This window comes from Peromyscus leucopus, chromosome 23 (genome assembly GCF_004664715.2).
Source record: "Peromyscus leucopus breed LL Stock chromosome 23, UCI_PerLeu_2.1, whole genome shotgun sequence".
Classification (NCBI taxonomy): domain Eukaryota; kingdom Metazoa; phylum Chordata; class Mammalia; order Rodentia; family Cricetidae; genus Peromyscus; species Peromyscus leucopus.
The window spans coordinates 44,620,920-44,639,089 of record NC_051082.1 but is presented as its reverse complement, the minus strand read 5'-3'; the positions used below and the strand labels follow the sequence as shown (position 1 = coordinate 44,639,089).

The 18,170-nt window shown below is 41.9% G+C and overlaps 1 protein-coding gene across 1 annotated transcript in view; it reads right to left on the bottom strand.

The window, feature by feature from the left end:
• LOC114707570 (radial spoke head 10 homolog B-like) overlaps nt 1-18,159 on the bottom strand; it is a 59,464-nt gene extending 41,305 nt beyond the window's left edge. The window contains 3 exon segments of the mRNA XM_028890335.2: nt 8,907-8,982; nt 12,485-12,840; nt 17,008-18,159. Coding sequence (XP_028746168.1) covers nt 8,907-8,982; nt 12,485-12,741 — 333 coding nt within the window. The 5' untranslated portion in view covers nt 12,742-12,840; nt 17,008-18,159.
• Between the last annotated feature and the right edge of the window lie 11 nt (nt 18,160-18,170).

Here is an 18,170-nt window from a genome sequence, read left to right as displayed (position 1 = left end):
TCTGAGCATGCACCACACAGTGATCCATCCTGAGCCAGAAAGGATCCAAGGAGGAATTTCAAACTTCCTTAAAACGTAGATCTGATCACCCGAGTCATATTCTCCTAAGTAAGCTCCTGGAAAATATCTGAACCATAGCCCAAAATAATTCAGATACCTTTGATTTTGCACTTTGATCCTCCAGGATTTGGGGCCGAGGATAAAGCTCAGTGGTAGAATGCCTGACTAGCATGTTCAAGGCCCTGAGCTCTATCCCCTACATTGAAAAATGAAACCAAACCAAACAACAATAATTAAAAAACCCAAACCCTTTATATATCTATATATTTTACAAATTATAAATATATATATATTATAAATTACTTACACTAGGTAGATCCAATTAAAACTATCATTCGACTATCAGACACATCACATTTGTAAGTTTCATACTTTGTTTTCTCTTACTGGAAATTATCAGTGTGCATGTGCACATGACTATGTACTGACAGATACATACATGTATAGATATATATGTACATGTGTATAACTTAGGTTCAAGGGGATCCAATGCCTTCTTCTGGCCTCCATAGTCATCTGCTCACACATGAAACAGACATATACATAAGATTTAAAAATCTTTAAGAATTATTCTACTATAATAAGTACATGTTTCTGATAATCTGGATTAATGAATATTTTAATTGTGCCCTACAAATAAAGGTTAAAAAATGAAAAGACCCGAAGATGGCGGAGACAAGCAGACGCAGGTAGGCCTGTGGCAGCGGCCCGCGGAGGTAGACGGGTCCGGTGGCAGTGGCTGACAGGGACATTTAGGCCCCTCGGCAGCTGGCGGAGACATTCAGGCCCAGCGGCGGCCCACAGAGGTGGACAGGCCCTACGGTGAGGATAAGCAGACGGAGGTGGACAGGACCGGCGGCGGTTGACAGAGACATTCAGGCCTGGCGGCGGCCACAGAAGTAGACTGGCCACGCAGCGAAGACAGGCAGATGCAGGTCGGCGACTTGCGGAGGTGGAAGGGCCCAGTGGCAACGGCCGACAGGGACATACAGGCACAACCGGCAGAGACATACAGGCCCCGTGGCAGTTCACAGAGGTGGATGGGCCCGGCAGCAGTGACAAGCAGAGGTAGGTAGGCCCGCGGTGGCAGCCGGCAGAGACATACAGGCCCGTTGGTGGCCCGCAGAGGCAGACAGACCCAGCGGCAGCTGACAGGGACATACAGGCCCAGCGGCGGAGACAAGTGGACGCAGGTGGGCCTGTGGCGGTGGGCCCGGGGACAGAGAGGGGCAGATGCAGCTTGGAACGGGGACGTCCCTAGCCCCAACACCTGGGGAAGAGGCTATCTCCGTGGGTCAGAACCAGGGCGAGTCTGGACACTCCGTCTGGGGACAACCCAGGGCCCAACTGCTGATCCTGTGAAACCCAACAACTTGGAGGTGTTGGTGAGACTACCCTGCTCAGCTGAAACCCATCTGGGAGAGGATTCAGATGCCTGCAGTTTGAAGTCTGAAGAAACAAGATCAGCTGAGGAGTTGACAAATGAACAAAACGTGACCTGGGAACACAGAAGAAGGCACTACCCAGTCACCAAACCAGATCACCAGAATCATAAGTATATAATTCACCGACTGAAATCAGCTGTCCCTGAAGAAACAGCCCAATAGCACCAATTTAACCAAGAACCCCTACTAAACCAAGACTAAAAATTAGAACAAGAGAGGCACTCTCAGACACAGACACCACCTGCACCGCACAGAGGAAAAGATGAGTAGACGCCAGTGCAAAAATACAGGCAACAACATAAAGACCTATATGGCAACATCAGAACCTAGTGATTCTACACCTGCAAGACCTAAACATACCATGACAGAAGAAACAGAAGAGATCAACCCTAAAAATGACTTTAAGAAGATGATAGAGGCCCTTAAAGAAGAAATAAAACATTCCCTCAATGAGGAAATAAAAACTTCCCTTAAAGAGGAAATGAAAAACTACCTTAAAGAGGAAATAAAAACTTTCCTTAAAGAGGAAATGAAAAACTCTCTTAAAGAGGAAATAAAAACTTCCCTTAAAGAGGAAATGAAAAACTCCCTTAAAGAAATGGAAGAAAAAAAGAACAAAAAATGGGAAGAAATCAAATCAAGCCAAGAAAAAGCAATTAAACAGATGAAAGAAACATTCCAAGATCTGAAAAATGAATTTGAGACAATAAAGAAAACACATGCTGAGGGAATGCTGGAAATTGAAATCCTGACAAAACGAACAGGAACTACAGAAACAAGCATAACCAACCGATTGCAAGAGATGGAACAGAGAACTCTGACACTGAAGACATGATAGAGAAAATAGATTCGTCAGTCAAAGAAAACACTAAAGACAAAAAAGTAGTAACACAAAACATCCAGGAAATTTGGGACACCATGAAAAGACCAAACCTAAGAATAATAGGGATAGAAGAAGGAGAAGAATACCAACTCAAAGGCACAGAAAATATATTCAACAAAATCATAGAAGAAAACTTTCCTAACCTAAAGAAAGAAATACCTATGAAGATACAAGAAGCTTACAGAACACCGAATAGGCTAGATCCAAAAAAAAAGTCCCCTCGCCACATAATAATCAAAACACTAAACACACAGAACAAAGAAAAAATATTAAGAGCCGCAAAGGAAAAAGACCAAGTAACATATAAAGGTAAACCCATCAGAATAACACCAGACTTCTCAATAGAGACTATGAAAGCTAGAAGATCATGGACAAATCTCATGCAGACACTAAGAGACCACGGATGCCAACCCAGACTATTATACCCAGCAAAACTCTTAATCACCATAGGTGGAGTAAACAAAATATTCCAGGATAAAACCAGATTTAATCAATACCTGTCTACAAACCCAGCCCTACAGAAAGCACTAGAAGGGAAAATTCAACCCAAAGAAGCTAAACACATCCATGAAAAATCAAGCAATAGATAATCCCACACCAACATACATCACAGAAGAAACAAGCTGGTGTAGCTATCCTAATATCTAGAGAAAAAGGATGTTTCAAAAGAGAAGAAGTCTTGTGGCAATGCCTCAGTGGTCCAGGTAACTACCAGAACTCGGAAAAGTTGGTTGAACTTGGGATTGACTGGGAGGCCAAAGATTTAAAAAGCAGAAGATTCTCTCAAGACACAAGTTGTGTGATAATAGTGTGTTTTGTGTGTGTGAATGAGAATTTATAAATGTTGAATTCTAGGCTTCGACAATCATTGTCAGTGCAGATTAAGCTGCAAGTATTTATGCTTTAAAACTTAAATTATAAAGCTAGTTACGTCTTTCTAACAACTAGTTTTAATGTTTATGAGCATATTTTACCTACATTACCTTTTCAGGATGTTGAGAAAGATGCATCACAAGCACAGGCTGGAGGCTGGGGGCTAGATGGTTTTGAGGAAGAGGTCTTGGTGAACTCTTTCATAGAGCAAAGGGAAGCAATGCCTTCTGGAAAATGAGCTAAGGTTTAATCTAGTCTTTAAGATTAGAAGTCAAAAACAAAAATATTAAGGAAAGGAAAACCTAATTGATCTTTGAAGTATTGTTATGTGGAATTGAGTGGGACTTTTGAGGCCTTTCTTCTAGAAAACAAGGACTTGGTTGTCAGGCCTATATTAGGCCTAAACCTTGGTGCCATGTAGTTGTACTTAAATCATTTCAATGGAAAGTGTCTTAGTGATTGGAACTTCTAGTGAAGTTTGGAGTTCTTCCATTTGAAAAATGTGATATTTGCATGGGATTGTTTGAATCTTGTTTTCTAGTCCCTCCCCATCACCACCCTCATAGTCTGAAGGTAGATTTTTCTCTTGATAAAGGAACAAAAAAGGTAAACATCTTGTTTGTAAATAGGTATCTAGTAACTAGTGGTAAACTTGAAATGGTAGAATTCTTTAAAGCCTAATTCTAGATAGCCTTAAGAAGATGTATCTTAATTACTTTTGAACCTGTATTCACCTTGTTTTTTTCAAATATCTTAAGTTATATTTTCTTTTTCAGAGCTGCTTCTTATTTGGGGCTACTTTTTTTTTTTTAATTGAGGCGTAATTCATAAAAGGGTATATTGTTTTGATGAGACTTTTTACATCTGTGGCTGGATGTCCTTCTTCAGTCTTCCAAGAAGGGCCATTTTACTTTTTTAGAGTTACTTTTAAAAGTCATGAGGTCAACAACTTGGACTACTATGCATGTAAGTGCTAATGCAAATTAAAGCCCAAGTTGACCTCCAGCAGCAGTTCATTCTATGTTGACAGTGAGAGAACACTTTGCCTGTTGGGATACTGTTACTCGTGGACTGAAATGCTGAAGAAACCCCTCCCCCTATTTTGTTTTTTTGCAAAAATCAAGGTATATTCTAGGGTTTCCTGGTTGATCTCAACAGATAAACTGAGATGATAGTCTTAGTTCAGAAATGATCTGAATGTAGATTTACAGTCTACGTGTACAGCTGGCTAAGTGAGATCGCTTTCACAGTTCTGCATGTATCCCATCGGCTCCCCATTAGTCACTGAACTCTTAAAACTGGTATTGTAACATTATCACAATGTTTTGCGCCAATTTTATAAACTTTACAGTACAATATGTGTTCCTTTTCTGAGGCAAACCAAAGGTATATTTCTCAAGGTTCTGCTGCTATCAGCAGCGTTGATGGAGGATTTTTTATATATTTGTAATAGATAGAAATATACCAGAAAAAAAGAAGAAAAAAAAAGTGGTGGAGGAAAAGGTGAACACTGCAAGAATACTCAAAAGGGCTGAGAGTTGCAAATGCCAAGATTGGCTTTGCATAGTAAATGGAATAGAACAGCTCTGAACTATAGCTTACTTTTCCTGGTTTGGTCTGACAGAATGATTGAATGCTTTTGTACAAAAATCAGAGCCTTAAAAACAAGGATTTGGTGAGATTGTAAAATGGTGTGCCACTTTGGCAAAACAGTTTGGTGGTTGGTCAAAATGCAAAACATTGTTACTCTGTTACTCAACAATTCTACCCTTAGGAATATATCCTCAAACTACTGAAAATGTGCACCTATGAAACATGTACATGAAGGTTTACAGCAGTGTGTTGCTAATAGTAAAAAAGTTAAAACAACTCAAATAGCTATCAAATACTGGAGAGAAATAAAACGTGGCTTATTCATACAATAGAATATTATTAAGACATAAAAATGAATGAGAAACTGACAGATTAAATGACTTTGGTGAACCTTCATAATTTCATTTGTAGATCTTTCCATTTCTAATTTATAAATACATTTGGGGTTATAAATTATAAATGTACTGCCTCCTGTCAACATTGTATACTTCTATTTGATGATTTCTGTGTCAAACATTATATGGAAATGTTTCCAAGTATTTTCTGTATTAACTGTGAATGAATAGAACAAAATAAATTGCCTGTGATGGAAAAAATAAAAAAATAAATGAAGTCTGATGTGCCCTTTGGAAAAAAAATGAAAAGACCCTAAAAAATCCAACAATTATGAAACAGTTGCATTTGGCAATTTTGAGCTTTATGCAGAATCACAATGAACTGTCATAAGCCAAGGAGTTATTATTTCCTGGGTGCCAAGCTTCAGTTAGGATGATCAGAAAGTTCTGGGCTGTGAGGGTGGTGGCTGCACAATAATGTGAATATGTTTAAGACCATTAGACTGTCCACTTAAAAAGGCTAAAATAACAAATGTTGTGTATGCTTTACAATGCATCAGATTTTTAAAAAATTTATCTTGTATTTTGGTGTGGGTCCTACAATGATGAAAACCATATAGTAATACATAAAAATGTGTAAGTGAAAACTAATCAAACTGTACTCTATCTTATGTGATTAATATATACAATATTGATGTATCTATTCAAAGAATGAAAGAAACAATGTTGATTGAATACATTTATAGCCAAGTGACAGTGAAACTGAGATTTTTCTCTTTTTGGTTCATTTGTTTTTACTTTTTGCAGTGCCAGGGGTGGATGATGGTTAGGGCAGTGCTCCACCACTGTGCTGCCCCTACCCCCCAGGCCTGAGACTTTGCTCATCACAGTTGGCCTGAGTTTCATCTCTGTTGCTGTGATAAAGCACTCTGACCAAAAGCAACTTAGAGGGAAAGGATTTATTTGGCTTACATGTCCAGCTCACAGTCCATTAAGTGAGTCAGGACAGTAACTCAAGCAGGCACTTGAAGCAGAAACCATGAAGGAGTGCTCCCGGTTGGCTTTTACTTATACAGCCTAGGACCACCTGCCCAGGGAATAGTGCTGGGAGCCATCCCAGCAATGGACACAGGTCCCAGCAGAGGATGTAAGGAGTTGGCAGAGTGTGTGGGTGGAGGGGTGGGGTGGGGTGGGAGGGTTAATGATGGATGGAAGTGAGCGAGCCATAGCAGGGGTAGAATCTTGCAGCCTGACTGACCAGCAGCTAGAATGCTTCTTTATTTATCCAGAATTTAGTAAGCAGGGATACATTCATGTTGTTCCAAAACATAGATCATATCATTTTTGTTTTGGACACGTGTTTCACTTCTTCTTGCTCATCTTTTAGTCATCATTAATAAATTATGATGGAACAGAGTTATCATTTCCAATCATTTTTCCTCAAGTTTTGGTATCATTGATAAGGTTATCATTTTTACTCATTAACCCCATAACCCAATTTTTAAGAATCTAGAGGCATATGACAGCCTGTTCTCAGGCCAGTAGCTTTTGTGGCTTCAAGGACACTAGACCAAAACAAAATCTTCAAGCCAGCCCGGGCATATTGCTATGTCCCAAGCAGTGTATTATTAATTCTTAATGGTCAGGGTGCCCAAGAAAAATCCTCAGGCCAAAGCTGCTGCAGTTATTATTCAAATTCTGGCATAATACAATGTTTATATTTTATATCTTTATAGAATTTGTCTGTATGTCTAATCCTGGCATTCTATTGTTCCTTGGTCATATGACATGCTAACTTTTCTAAGAAAGGGAGGTCCTGACACCTCATTCTTTTATCATCTTTTCCATTCCATACTTTGCTCATCAATATAAGTTTCTGTGTAGGGCTGAGGTAACTTCAGCTAGTCTAACTTAGTTGCTGTATATGCCACATAATTGCTTGAGTGAATAGTGAAAAGAGGCTTGCAATCTGATCTGTGGCCAAGTCCTCTAGCCTACCGAATCTTGTTGACCTTTTTGAGTTTACTTTGTTTTGAATACCTTGTTCCTGTGTAAGTACAGGGACAGATGTTTCAAGAATGTCTCACAGCCTCATAAAGAGACCTCTGGCTTCTTTATGTGTGTCACAATCTCCAAGGAGTAAGGAAGGCCTCCAGGTAGGTAAGGATATCTCCCTAAAAGCAGGGGGAATAGTATGTTCAGGACTGTCCTGAGGAAGCTTAGAAGCAGTATTCCTGGGAAAAGGCATAAATGATTCCTATGGAATTTTCCATCAGTCCAACATCCCCAAATTGTACAAATATTAAAAGTCCCTCAAGTATACAAAAGGTAGAGATGAAAGCCAAAGGTGACATGGCAGCCATCATGTGGCTCAGCTTTGCTGGATCTTTGTCAAGCAGCTGTGCTGGCTTTATGACTTCTGCCATTCCCATCAGATATGGCTGTGCTGGTTAGGACTGCAACAAATGCAAACTGCACTAGACATGTATTTTTTTTAAAGATCATCTCTCCTTAAAGGTACAGTCTAACAACTATTTGCATGGCATTTGCATTATATTCAGTATTGTAAATTGTACAGATATGAACAATGATTATGTGAGGGCAGTGGGATGCAGATTGGTGGCAAGGCACTTGGATAGAATACTCAAGGTTACTTGGATAGCACACTCAAGGTCACTTGGGTAGAACACTCAAGGTCACTTGGGCAGAACACTCAAGGTCACTTGGATAGCACACTCAAGGTCACTTGGGTAGCATATTCAGGTCATTTGGATAGCACACTCAAGGTCACTTGGATAGCACACTCAAGGTCACTTGGGTAGCATACTCAGGTCATTTGGATAGCACACTCAAGGTCACTTGGGTAGAACACTCAAGGTCACTTGGGTAGCATACTCAGGTCATTTGGATAGCATACTCAAGATTACTGGGATAGCACACCGTACTCAAGGCCCTGGATTGCATCCTCAGCACCACAAGAACAAACAACAACAAAGTATATGGGAGGATGTGCATAGGTCTGTTTATTTATTTATTTATTTATTTATTTATTTATTTAGGTTTTTTGAGACAGGGTTTCTCTGTGTAGCTTTGCACCTTTCCTGGATCTCCCTCTGTAGACCAGACTGGCCTTGAACTCACAAAGATCTGCCTGCCTCTGCCTCCCAAGTGCTGGGATTAAAGGTGTGCATGTGTGTGCGCATGCACACACTTGCATGCGGCAAGTGCAGTGCTTACAGAGGCCAGAAGAGGGTATCATATCCCCTGGGTCTGTAGTTAAAGGCAGTTGTGAGCTGCCATTCTGTTGCTGGGAACCAAACACCAGCCCTCTTCTACAAGAGCAACAAACATTCTTAACTGCCGAGCCACCTCTTTAGTGCCAGTGGTATGTGCAGGCTCTATGCAAACACAAGAACATTTTGTGTGGAGGACGTGAGCATTCAACTTTGGTAATGAGCCTATGGATGACTGTGTTTACTTGGTGACATATCTATGCTTTGTCAATAGTTAAAAATCAGGGAAAAAATGAAACCTAAAATAAGTACTTCAGTTACACTGAGTCATACTTTGCCTCAAGTAGGTGGCTGGGGTTCGGGATAAAATCATAGCAGTTCTAATGGTCTAGAGGAATCAGTGGAATTCACTTAGGTCTTGCAAACCTAGGACTTTCAGCCCACCTTTCCCCCAGACCTCCTGGCTCCAATAATTATGACTTACATGGTAGGTGTTTCCGCCTTGAAAGACAGCGAAGCCTTCTCCCTCATACAGTCCCCGCACTTTCTCCCCTTCATAGCTACAAAGAAACAGGTTCAAACTAGTGAGTGGTGTGGGTGTGATGGTGGGTTAAAGTATATAGGATATCAGGGGCATGCACCTGTTGGTGTGGTATGTGGGGTTTAATAGGTGCAGAATTTCTGTCTGGAAAGAGGGTCAGGACATTCTGGAAACAGAATTCAATGATAGCTGTAAAACACTGTGAATGCACTTAATATCCTGAACTATACATTTCATTTATTTCCATTTTTTAAAATCTCTCTCTGCGTTTGTATAGAGGGATGGTCTATGTGTGCACATGCAAGTGATCCGGAATCATCTTTCACTGCTCTTCCACCTTACCCACTGAGGCAGGGTCTCTCAATCAAACCCAGAGCTTGCCAATATGGCCAGTCTTTCCAGCTAGTTTGCTCTGGAGATTCCCTGTCTCTATCTACCAAAGTTGGAATGACATACTGGTGACCATCACACTCACCTGGCACTTCCCTAAGTTTCTGGTAGCTGAACTTTGGGCCTTATATTTGCATGGCTAGCAGTTTAACTACAGGCCATCTTACTAGTCCCTGAATTACACCTTTTAAAGGGTCAAAATAGCAAATTTTATATGTTTTACCATGATGAAAATATTCTCAAGGTTAAGAGAACCTGTTGCTCTTCCAGAGAACCTGGGTTTGATTCCTACCACCCACCCACACAGTAGCTCACAACCACCTGTAACTACAGTTTGAGGGGATCTGATGCCCTCTTCTGGCTTCTGTGGGTACCAGACACACATGTGGTGCACAGCCATATCTGCAGGCAAACACTCGTACACATAAAATAAAAATAAATCTTCAAAACTATTTTAAGAGCCAGGTGTGGTGGCACATGCCTTTAATCCCAGCACTCAGGAGGCAGAGGCAGGCGGATCTCTGTGAGTTCGAGGCCAGCCTGGTCTACAAAGTGAGTTCCAGGACAGCCATAGCTACACAGAGAAACCCTGTCTCAAAACAAAACCAAAAAAAAAAAAACAAAAAAAAAAAACAAAAAACAAAAAAAAACCCCAAAAAACCAAACAAACAAACAAACAAAAAAAACTATTAAAAATTTTTGTGGGCAAAGCTTGGAAAATGACTCAGTTGATAAAGCACCTGCCATACAAACATGAGGACCTGAGTTAGGATCTCCAGTACCCACTTCAAAGTCAGGAGCAGCAGCACACTTCAGACAGTCAAATGCATACCACAGAAGTATGAAGACCTGATTCAGAGCCAAACACCCACATTAAAAAAGATAGAAAATTGCCGGGCGGTGGTGGCGCACGCCTTTAATCCCAGCACTCGGGAGGCAGAGCCAGGCGGATCGCTGTGAGTTCGAGGCCAGCCTGGGCTACCAAGTGAGCTCCAGGAATGGCGCAAAACTACGCAGAGAAACCCTGTCTTGAAAAACCAAAAAAAAAAAAAAAAAAAAAAAAAAAGATAGAAAATAAAGAATAAATGTGATGTTATTGTGTTCCCCAAAATATTGTGCACTCTAATAAACTTACCTGTCAGAGACAGAACAGCCACAATATTAAACATAGAGGTTAGGCAGTGGTACCACACGCCTTTAATCCTAGCATTCCAGAAGCAGAAATCCCTCTGGATCTCTGTGAGTTTAAGGCCACACTGGAAACAGCCAAGCATGGTGACTCACGTCTTTAATTCCAGGGAGTGATGGTAGAAAGCAGAAAGATATATAAGGCGTGAAGACCAGAAACTAGAAGCTTTTGCCTGGTTAAGCTTTCAGGCTTTCAAGCAGCAGTTTAGCTGAGATTCATTCTGGATGAGGACTCAGAGGCTTCCTTCCAGTCTGAGGAAACAGGATCAGCTGAGGAAGTGGCGAGGTGAGGAAGATGTGGCTTGTTCTGCTTCTCTGATCTTCCAGCATTCACCCCAATATCTGGCTCCAGGTTTGATTTTATTAATAAGACCTATTAAAGATTCCTGCTACAAATAAAGAAAGAGGAGCTGGAGAGATGGCTCAGAGTTTAAGAGCACTAGCTGTTCTTCCAGAGGTCCTGAGTTCAATTCCCAGCAACCACATGGTGGCTCACAGACATCTATAATGAGATCTGGTGCCCTCTTCTGGCATGCAGGCATACTTGGAGGCAGAATGTTGTATACATAATAAATAAATCTTAAAAAAAAAAAAAGACTAAAGAAAGAAAGGAAAAGCTAGGCATTGTGGTACACGTTTGTAATTCCAGCAGTCCAGCACTGGGGAGACAGAGACAAGAGGATCCCTGGAGCTAGTCAGACCATCCAACCAAATCGGTGAGTTCCACACTCACACACAAAAGTGTTCTTGGAGGTAGGGAATTGCATGACCATAATTGCAGGAGGTAGGGAATTGCATGAGCCAGGCAGTGGTAGTAGTGGCATTTGCCTTTAATTCCCACACTCGTGAGGCAAGCAGGTGAATCTCTGGGTTCAAGGCTACTCTGGTTTACAAAATGAATTCCAGGATGCCTGGGGCTACACAGAGAAATCCTGTCTCAAACAAATGAAAACCCAAAACAACAACAAAAACGCATGAAGATTCACATGCTCCCATCAAAATACACTTTCATGTGACATTTGGGTTACAGAGTTTGACCCTGTCATACCCTAGGAAAGTTACTGCTACAAGCTGCAAAAATATATAAAGTAGGATTTCAGCTGGTTATGACAAAACTAATACCTGGAAGAAGTCAAGGGCCTTCCAAAGGTCAAGCTGAGGCTCAAGGAGCCTTGGTGATATTTGGCTTTTGATTATCAGCTGTTTCCTGCTATGAATTTCCCCTGTGCTATTGTAGCTTTTCCATCATTTATTGGGCACCATATCCCCTCTACTAAAGGAATATTCAGATAACCTTCTGCGCTTACAGCTGTGCACAGCCAGAGCCCCAGTTCAAGCCTCCCTGTAATTACTGTTATTAGCAGTATCTGGCCAGGACCATCCCTAGAGGGATGAAAGTATCTTATCAGACATACCTCTGTACTCTCTAAGAACAGACTTAAGCATCCAAGGCCAAACCAAACAACACCTGTCTCCTAGGTCAGGTGGATAGCTTTATTTCTTGTGCTATTTAGGGTGAGACCTTCCTTTCTTATACAACCTTACTAACAGACCCCGAACTTCTTGCCTAACCACTTCTAGGACTGTAGACTGAGCACATAGATCCCCTTTTTGATATACTAACTGGTCATTAGTACTCAGTTGACCTCTTTTACCACTCCCATTTTGGGTTGTAAAAGAAAGCCTGAGGAAAATTCTTACCTTTATGACCTTGCAGGAATTCAGGCCTGGTGACCTGGCTGGAGGGGGAGGATTGCGATTGTTTGGGTTTATAACTGTAAAGCTAGAGACTGAGGGAGGATTAAAGCAAATGGACTAAAGAGCTTGGTGTGCTTAGATTCATTTCCTGAAAATAGTTCTCGCCATTCGTGGTTTCTCTTCTGAGCCCCTAGGAAATAAATATATTATTAAGGCTGGTCCTTTAGTAATATACAAGAAGTTACCTTTCTACTATGAGTTTGGTCAGGATGGGCTCTTCATACTGGGTTTCATCTTCACTCTGATACATATTTGTGGAGTCTCTTTTGGGTGCCGCCTGTTTGAGTGCCATTTCCAGAGTTGGGATGGTGGCATTGCCGGGTACTTCCTGCTTACTGGCACTGCCATTTTGTTTGGAAGACTCTGGGTAGTCAGAGTTAGAGGAGGGAGAGCGAGCCGACTTGTCTCCTTTCTTGTCTGCTTTTTTCTTTTCTTTCACCATGGCCTTTGAAAGAGGTAGAGTTTACCTTAGATATTGAGTTAGCCAATGATTCCTTTGGGAGGATGCAGTTTTGTTTCAAAGCATGGAGGGGGGTTTTACCTGAAAAATAAAAGTTATGTCTCTAAATACTTGGTTGTTTCAATTGTAAATAAAAAAAAAATCATTATCGTTCTACTAAAGCCCGAATAACAACAAAAATATAACTCAATTTCAATATTGCACAGATTGCTTTAAAAATGTTTAATATCGAACCATTATGAAGCATTATTTCATTTACAGTTTTATTGCATTTATTTATCTATTAATTTTGTGCCCACTGGGTATGTGTGTCACGCACACGTGTGGAGGTTAAATGACAATTTTCTGCAGATGGTTCTCTCCTGTCATGATGTGTGTCCTGGGGATCAGACTCAGGTTGTCTGGCTTGGCAGCAAGCACCCTTACCCCCACGCCATTTTTGCCAGCCTAGGTAACATTGTGTCTTTCCAAACAGCGCTATAGTTAGAAATGGCAATCCGTAGCTGGTGAAGTGCTTGCCTCAAGGCATGAAGAGCGGACTTTAGATCCCCACTGTTGTTATTTGTTTTTCTCTTTGCGGGGCCACCACCCAGCTCCCAAATAAATCACACACAGGAGGCTTATTTTTAATTATGAATGCCTGACTTAATTTCTAGCCATCTTTTCTTAAGTTATTCCATCTACCTTTTGCCTCTGGGCTTTTCCCATTCTCTGACTTCTGGAAATCTTACTCTTTCTCTGTGGCCTGCTAGACCATCAAGTGTTTCAGACAGGCACGGTAACACGACTTCATAGAGTTAAACAAATGCAACATAAACAAAAGTAACACACCTAGCGGTGTTGGCACACGCCTTTAATCCCAGCACTCGGGAGGCAGAGGCGGGTGGATCTCTGTGAGTTCGAGGCCAGTCTGGTCTATAGCATGAGATCCAGGACAGGCACCAAAGCTACACCGAGAAACCCTGTCTTGAAAAAACGAAAATAAAAAAATAAAAAATAAAGTCGGGTTGGGAGAGATGACTCTTTAGGCAAAGGTACTTGCTACAAGCCTGACAACCTGGGTTCAGTCTCTTCAATCTGCGTGGTGGAAGGAGAGAACTGACTCCTGCAAGTTGTCTTCTGACCTCCACAAGCGCACTATGGAGTTGCATGCGCGTGTGCATGTGTGTGCGCGCGTGTGCATGCGCACACAAATAATAATGATAACTATAGTAATAACACATGCATCACACACAATTTAAAAATAAAATACAAATAAGAATCAAGTCCATAAGAACATAAAGCTCCTGTATATTGGCAGTGTTGTATCCTTACGCAAACTGCTTTCTGCCTCAGATATCAAAAAGAAATAGTAGTACCTTGTGTAAAGACTGGGATGGCACAGAAAAATTCCTCAAGTATGCAATTCAGAACATTGATACAGAGTGATTGACACTTCATGCTTTTGAATTTGAAACCAATGGCTGCCTAGGCTCTAGAGCTCTACAATAGCAACTTCTTGTACATGTGGTGTATACGTGTTTGTGTGTGAGAGTGTGTGCATGTGGAGGCTTGAGTTCAGCAGTGGGTCTTCCTTTATCTTGCTCCATCTTTTTTTTTTTTTTGAGATAGGGCTGCTCACTGAACATTGAGGCCAACAGTTAGGTAAAACTAGCTAGTCAGCGAGCCCCAGGGATCCGCCTGTGTCTTGCATTAAAAATATTAAAAAATATTTTGAACATTTTATTCTTTTTGTGTTTATGGGTGTTTTGTCTGCATGTAGGTCTGGGCAACACATGCATGCAGTGCCCAGGGAAGCCAGAAGAGGCATCAGATCCCTTTGAATTGGAGTTAAAGACAGTTGTGGGCTGCCACCTGGATGCTGGGAATTAAGCTCTGGCCATGAAAATCTGACAAGAGGAAAAGGTTTCTGAATGCACAACCAAAAATTAATTCAAAATCAAATACATAATGAATCCAACATGTTTCTGGCAGAACTCTCCTGGGCTGTCAGTCAGCTAGCTGCCCTGTCTTAGTTCTTTGCCTTTTAGGGTTTTTTGTTTTTGTTTTAAAATTATGTGTATGTGTGTGTGTGTCTGTGTGGGGTGTATGTAGGAACCCTCAGAAGAGGATCCTTTGAATCTGGAGATACAGGTGGCTATGAGCCACCTGACATGGGTGTTAGGAACTGAACTCGGGTCCTCTGGAAGAGCAACATACACTCTTAAGCACTGAACTTTTGCTTCAGCTCCATCTTGGTTCTTAACACTCAACATTTGCACTCTACTGTGTATGCCACGTAATGCTAATGAATGCTACTTGAAACACCCCAGCTCAGATTTAAGACTATTATATGAACTGCAGGGTTTTTATTACACAGTTTCCTACTTTCATAGAACTATGATTTAATTACAGAAAACAAAGGCAGTATTTTCCTACTGTCATTCCTCAGTGTGTATATCTTTTGCATGAATTGTGTTAGAATGTTTAAATTTTCTAATCAATTTTGTGTGTGAGAGAGAGTCATCATGATCAAGTAGCAGGTCCTCAACTGCTGAGCCACCTCTAAAACCCCAAGACTTAATTTTTTATAAACAAGCAGGTTAGCAAGACTTTGTAGGTTAAGGCACTTGCCATCAAGCCAGATGACCTGAGTTCAAGTCCTGGAATCCACGAGGAAAGAGAATCAATTTCTGCAAGCCGTCCTCTGACCTCCATATGAGCAAGTGACACACTAGCCATAACTGTAGTAGAATAGTATTTTCAGGTACGTTACTTTTGTTTATGTTGCATCTGTTTAACTCTGTGGAGCTGTGTTACTGTGCCCATGTAAAACACCCAATGGTTTAATAGAGAACTGGCCAATAGCAAGGCAGGAGAAAGGACAGGCGGGGCTGGCAGGCAGAGTATATGTAGGAGAAAACTGGGAGGAGAGATCTAAGATCTAGGAGCCAGAGAAGGAGGAGGACTCCAGGGGCCAGCCACCCAGCTGCACAGCCAGCCACGGAGTAAGAGTAAGATTTACAGAAGTAAGAGAACAGGAAAAGCCCAGAGGAAAAGGTAGATGGGATAATTGAAGATAAGGAAAGCCTGCTAGAAACTAAGCCAGGCTAAGGCTGGGCAGTCATAATTAAGAATAAGCCTCTGTGTGTGATTTATGGGGAGCTGAGTGGCAGGACCCCCAAAAGAGCAAAAACAACACATAACCATCATCCTATTAAATAAATAAAACGGGGCGGGGGGCGGGGGTGAAGCTTTGGAGCCGAGCATTAAGAGCACTTGCTGCTCTTGTAGAGGATCTGAGTTCAGGTCCCAGCATTTATGTTGGATGGCTCACAGCCAACTTGTAACTCAGCTCGAGGGGACCTTCTGGCCTCCATGAGTATGTATATATACACATAATATATATACACATAAAATAAATCTTAAAAAATAAATAAGCACATAATTAGTATACAAATTTGCTTTATTTAATAAATGGTAATTATATATATATATCAAAATGTTTTAAAGTAAATTTAATTATTATTAACTATCAGTAAATATTTGTTGTACACATCTATTTTATACACTAAAGCCTGGGTCATGCAAAAACTTCCTGAGCAAAAAGGGGAGTGGACAATGTGCAAGCAACTTTGTTGTAAAGGTTCACTACTGAGTGGCTCTCATCACCACGGGGGTCAGAAGAGAAAGGATGAGCTACAGAGCTGAGAGGAGTTCCAAAGCCACGGTTTTCATGCCACTGTGGTACCGATCTCATTGTGTCCTACTACATTAGGCGAGCAAGACAAAGAAATCCCGGGTACAAAGAAGTCTGGTGCAGGCTCGTGCACCCTGAGGGTAGACAGAGTGACACTCATGCCTGCCTCTGCTAGGCATGCTCAATCCCACCTCAGAGCTTCTTTCTCCAACACCCCGCCTTTCCCAGTCCCCACTCGATCAAGGGCCTGATGTTTATCAGCTGCTCTCCACTCTCAACTTGAACAGGCATTTACTCCTTTTCTGGTCCTCTACGAGTGAAATTCAAACTACAGATAAAACTTGTTTCTTATAGTGATGTCTTGACCCCATTCTTACAAGTCGCCAAATTACTGCACAAGTAAACTGCAAACCCGCCTTTTCTCTGGGCATGGGACCTAGCACCGCTCCCCCAGCTGCAGGATCCCCCTTATCAACCAAGCACTGGCTTAAGTCTTGGGAGGCTAAGGAAGGAACTGGCCCAGGTTTTAAGTTGTTGCTATGCACACAGGACTACCCAGGGGTGCTCACCCACTTGCTCTGGCCAGGCTTGCAGATCCAAAGGAGGACCTTGCGTCCTGAGAGCTAGGTGGTTTCCAAGCAACTGCCACAAGCCCCTCCTCCTGTGCTCTTAAAGGGGCCGCGATGCCAACACAAAGCTGTAGAGCATCCAGTTTTACCATGCTTATTCTCAAGAGAGGAACTGGGCACTTGAGTTGGATGTACTTGGCCTGGATTTCCCCAGATCTAACTGTAAAGTGTGTGGTCCCTCTCAACAGGTTTTCTCACGATAAAACAGAATAACGCAGGCTTTTGTTTTCTAGCACTGCCTTAAACCAAACAATGGTTTGAAGCCCCACGATCCTAACAGCTCTAAGTTGCAGGCCTGGGTTGGAGGTTTCCATGGAGTCTGTATACTTGTGTTCTACTTTGAAGAACTTATGTGACAGATAGAGCCCATCAGACTGCATAGGACAACCTCCTCATCACTAGGATCTCTAATCCCACTGAAGTCCCCCTTGTCATGTATGAGGTGAGTCACAGGTTTTGAGGGGCCATTACTGTACCTCCTACGACTCCCAATTTGCACTGTTCCTGTGAATATTGAGACCCTGCAGACCTGCAGCAACAGTGTGTGGTTTGAGACATAGCCCTGACTAGCATGAACTATGTATCAGCACAGGGTTGGCCTTAAACTTACAGAGATCATCAGCCTGTCTCTGCTGTGCTGGAATTTACAGGCCTGTGCCATCATGCCGAGCAGTAAGACAGATTTTGACATAATGAATGTAAAGAGCTGTATGCTTCTGCCCCTCATTACACCTGGACCATGGCAGTTCTCCAGAAGACCCACAGCACAGAGGAAGCTGCAAGGGGAACTGCCTATACCTGTCATCACTGGACCCTGACTACCACCCAGACCCTACAGGAGGCATTTTTATTGCCATTTTTGGCACAGCTCAAATGGACAAGGTTCCATGGGAACAGAAACAAAAACCCACAGCTCATACCCCAAGAAAACCAAATTATAGCCCTGAGCTATAGAAAACTCAAATTTTCTTCTTCCACTCCCTGCCCCAGCCCCTGCTTCCCACTCTAGTTGCTCTGAGGAACATTTAAAAAATAATGACCCCAGCCAGGTGTGGTGGTGCATGTCTTTAATCCCAGAACTCACGAGGCAGAGGCAGGAGAAT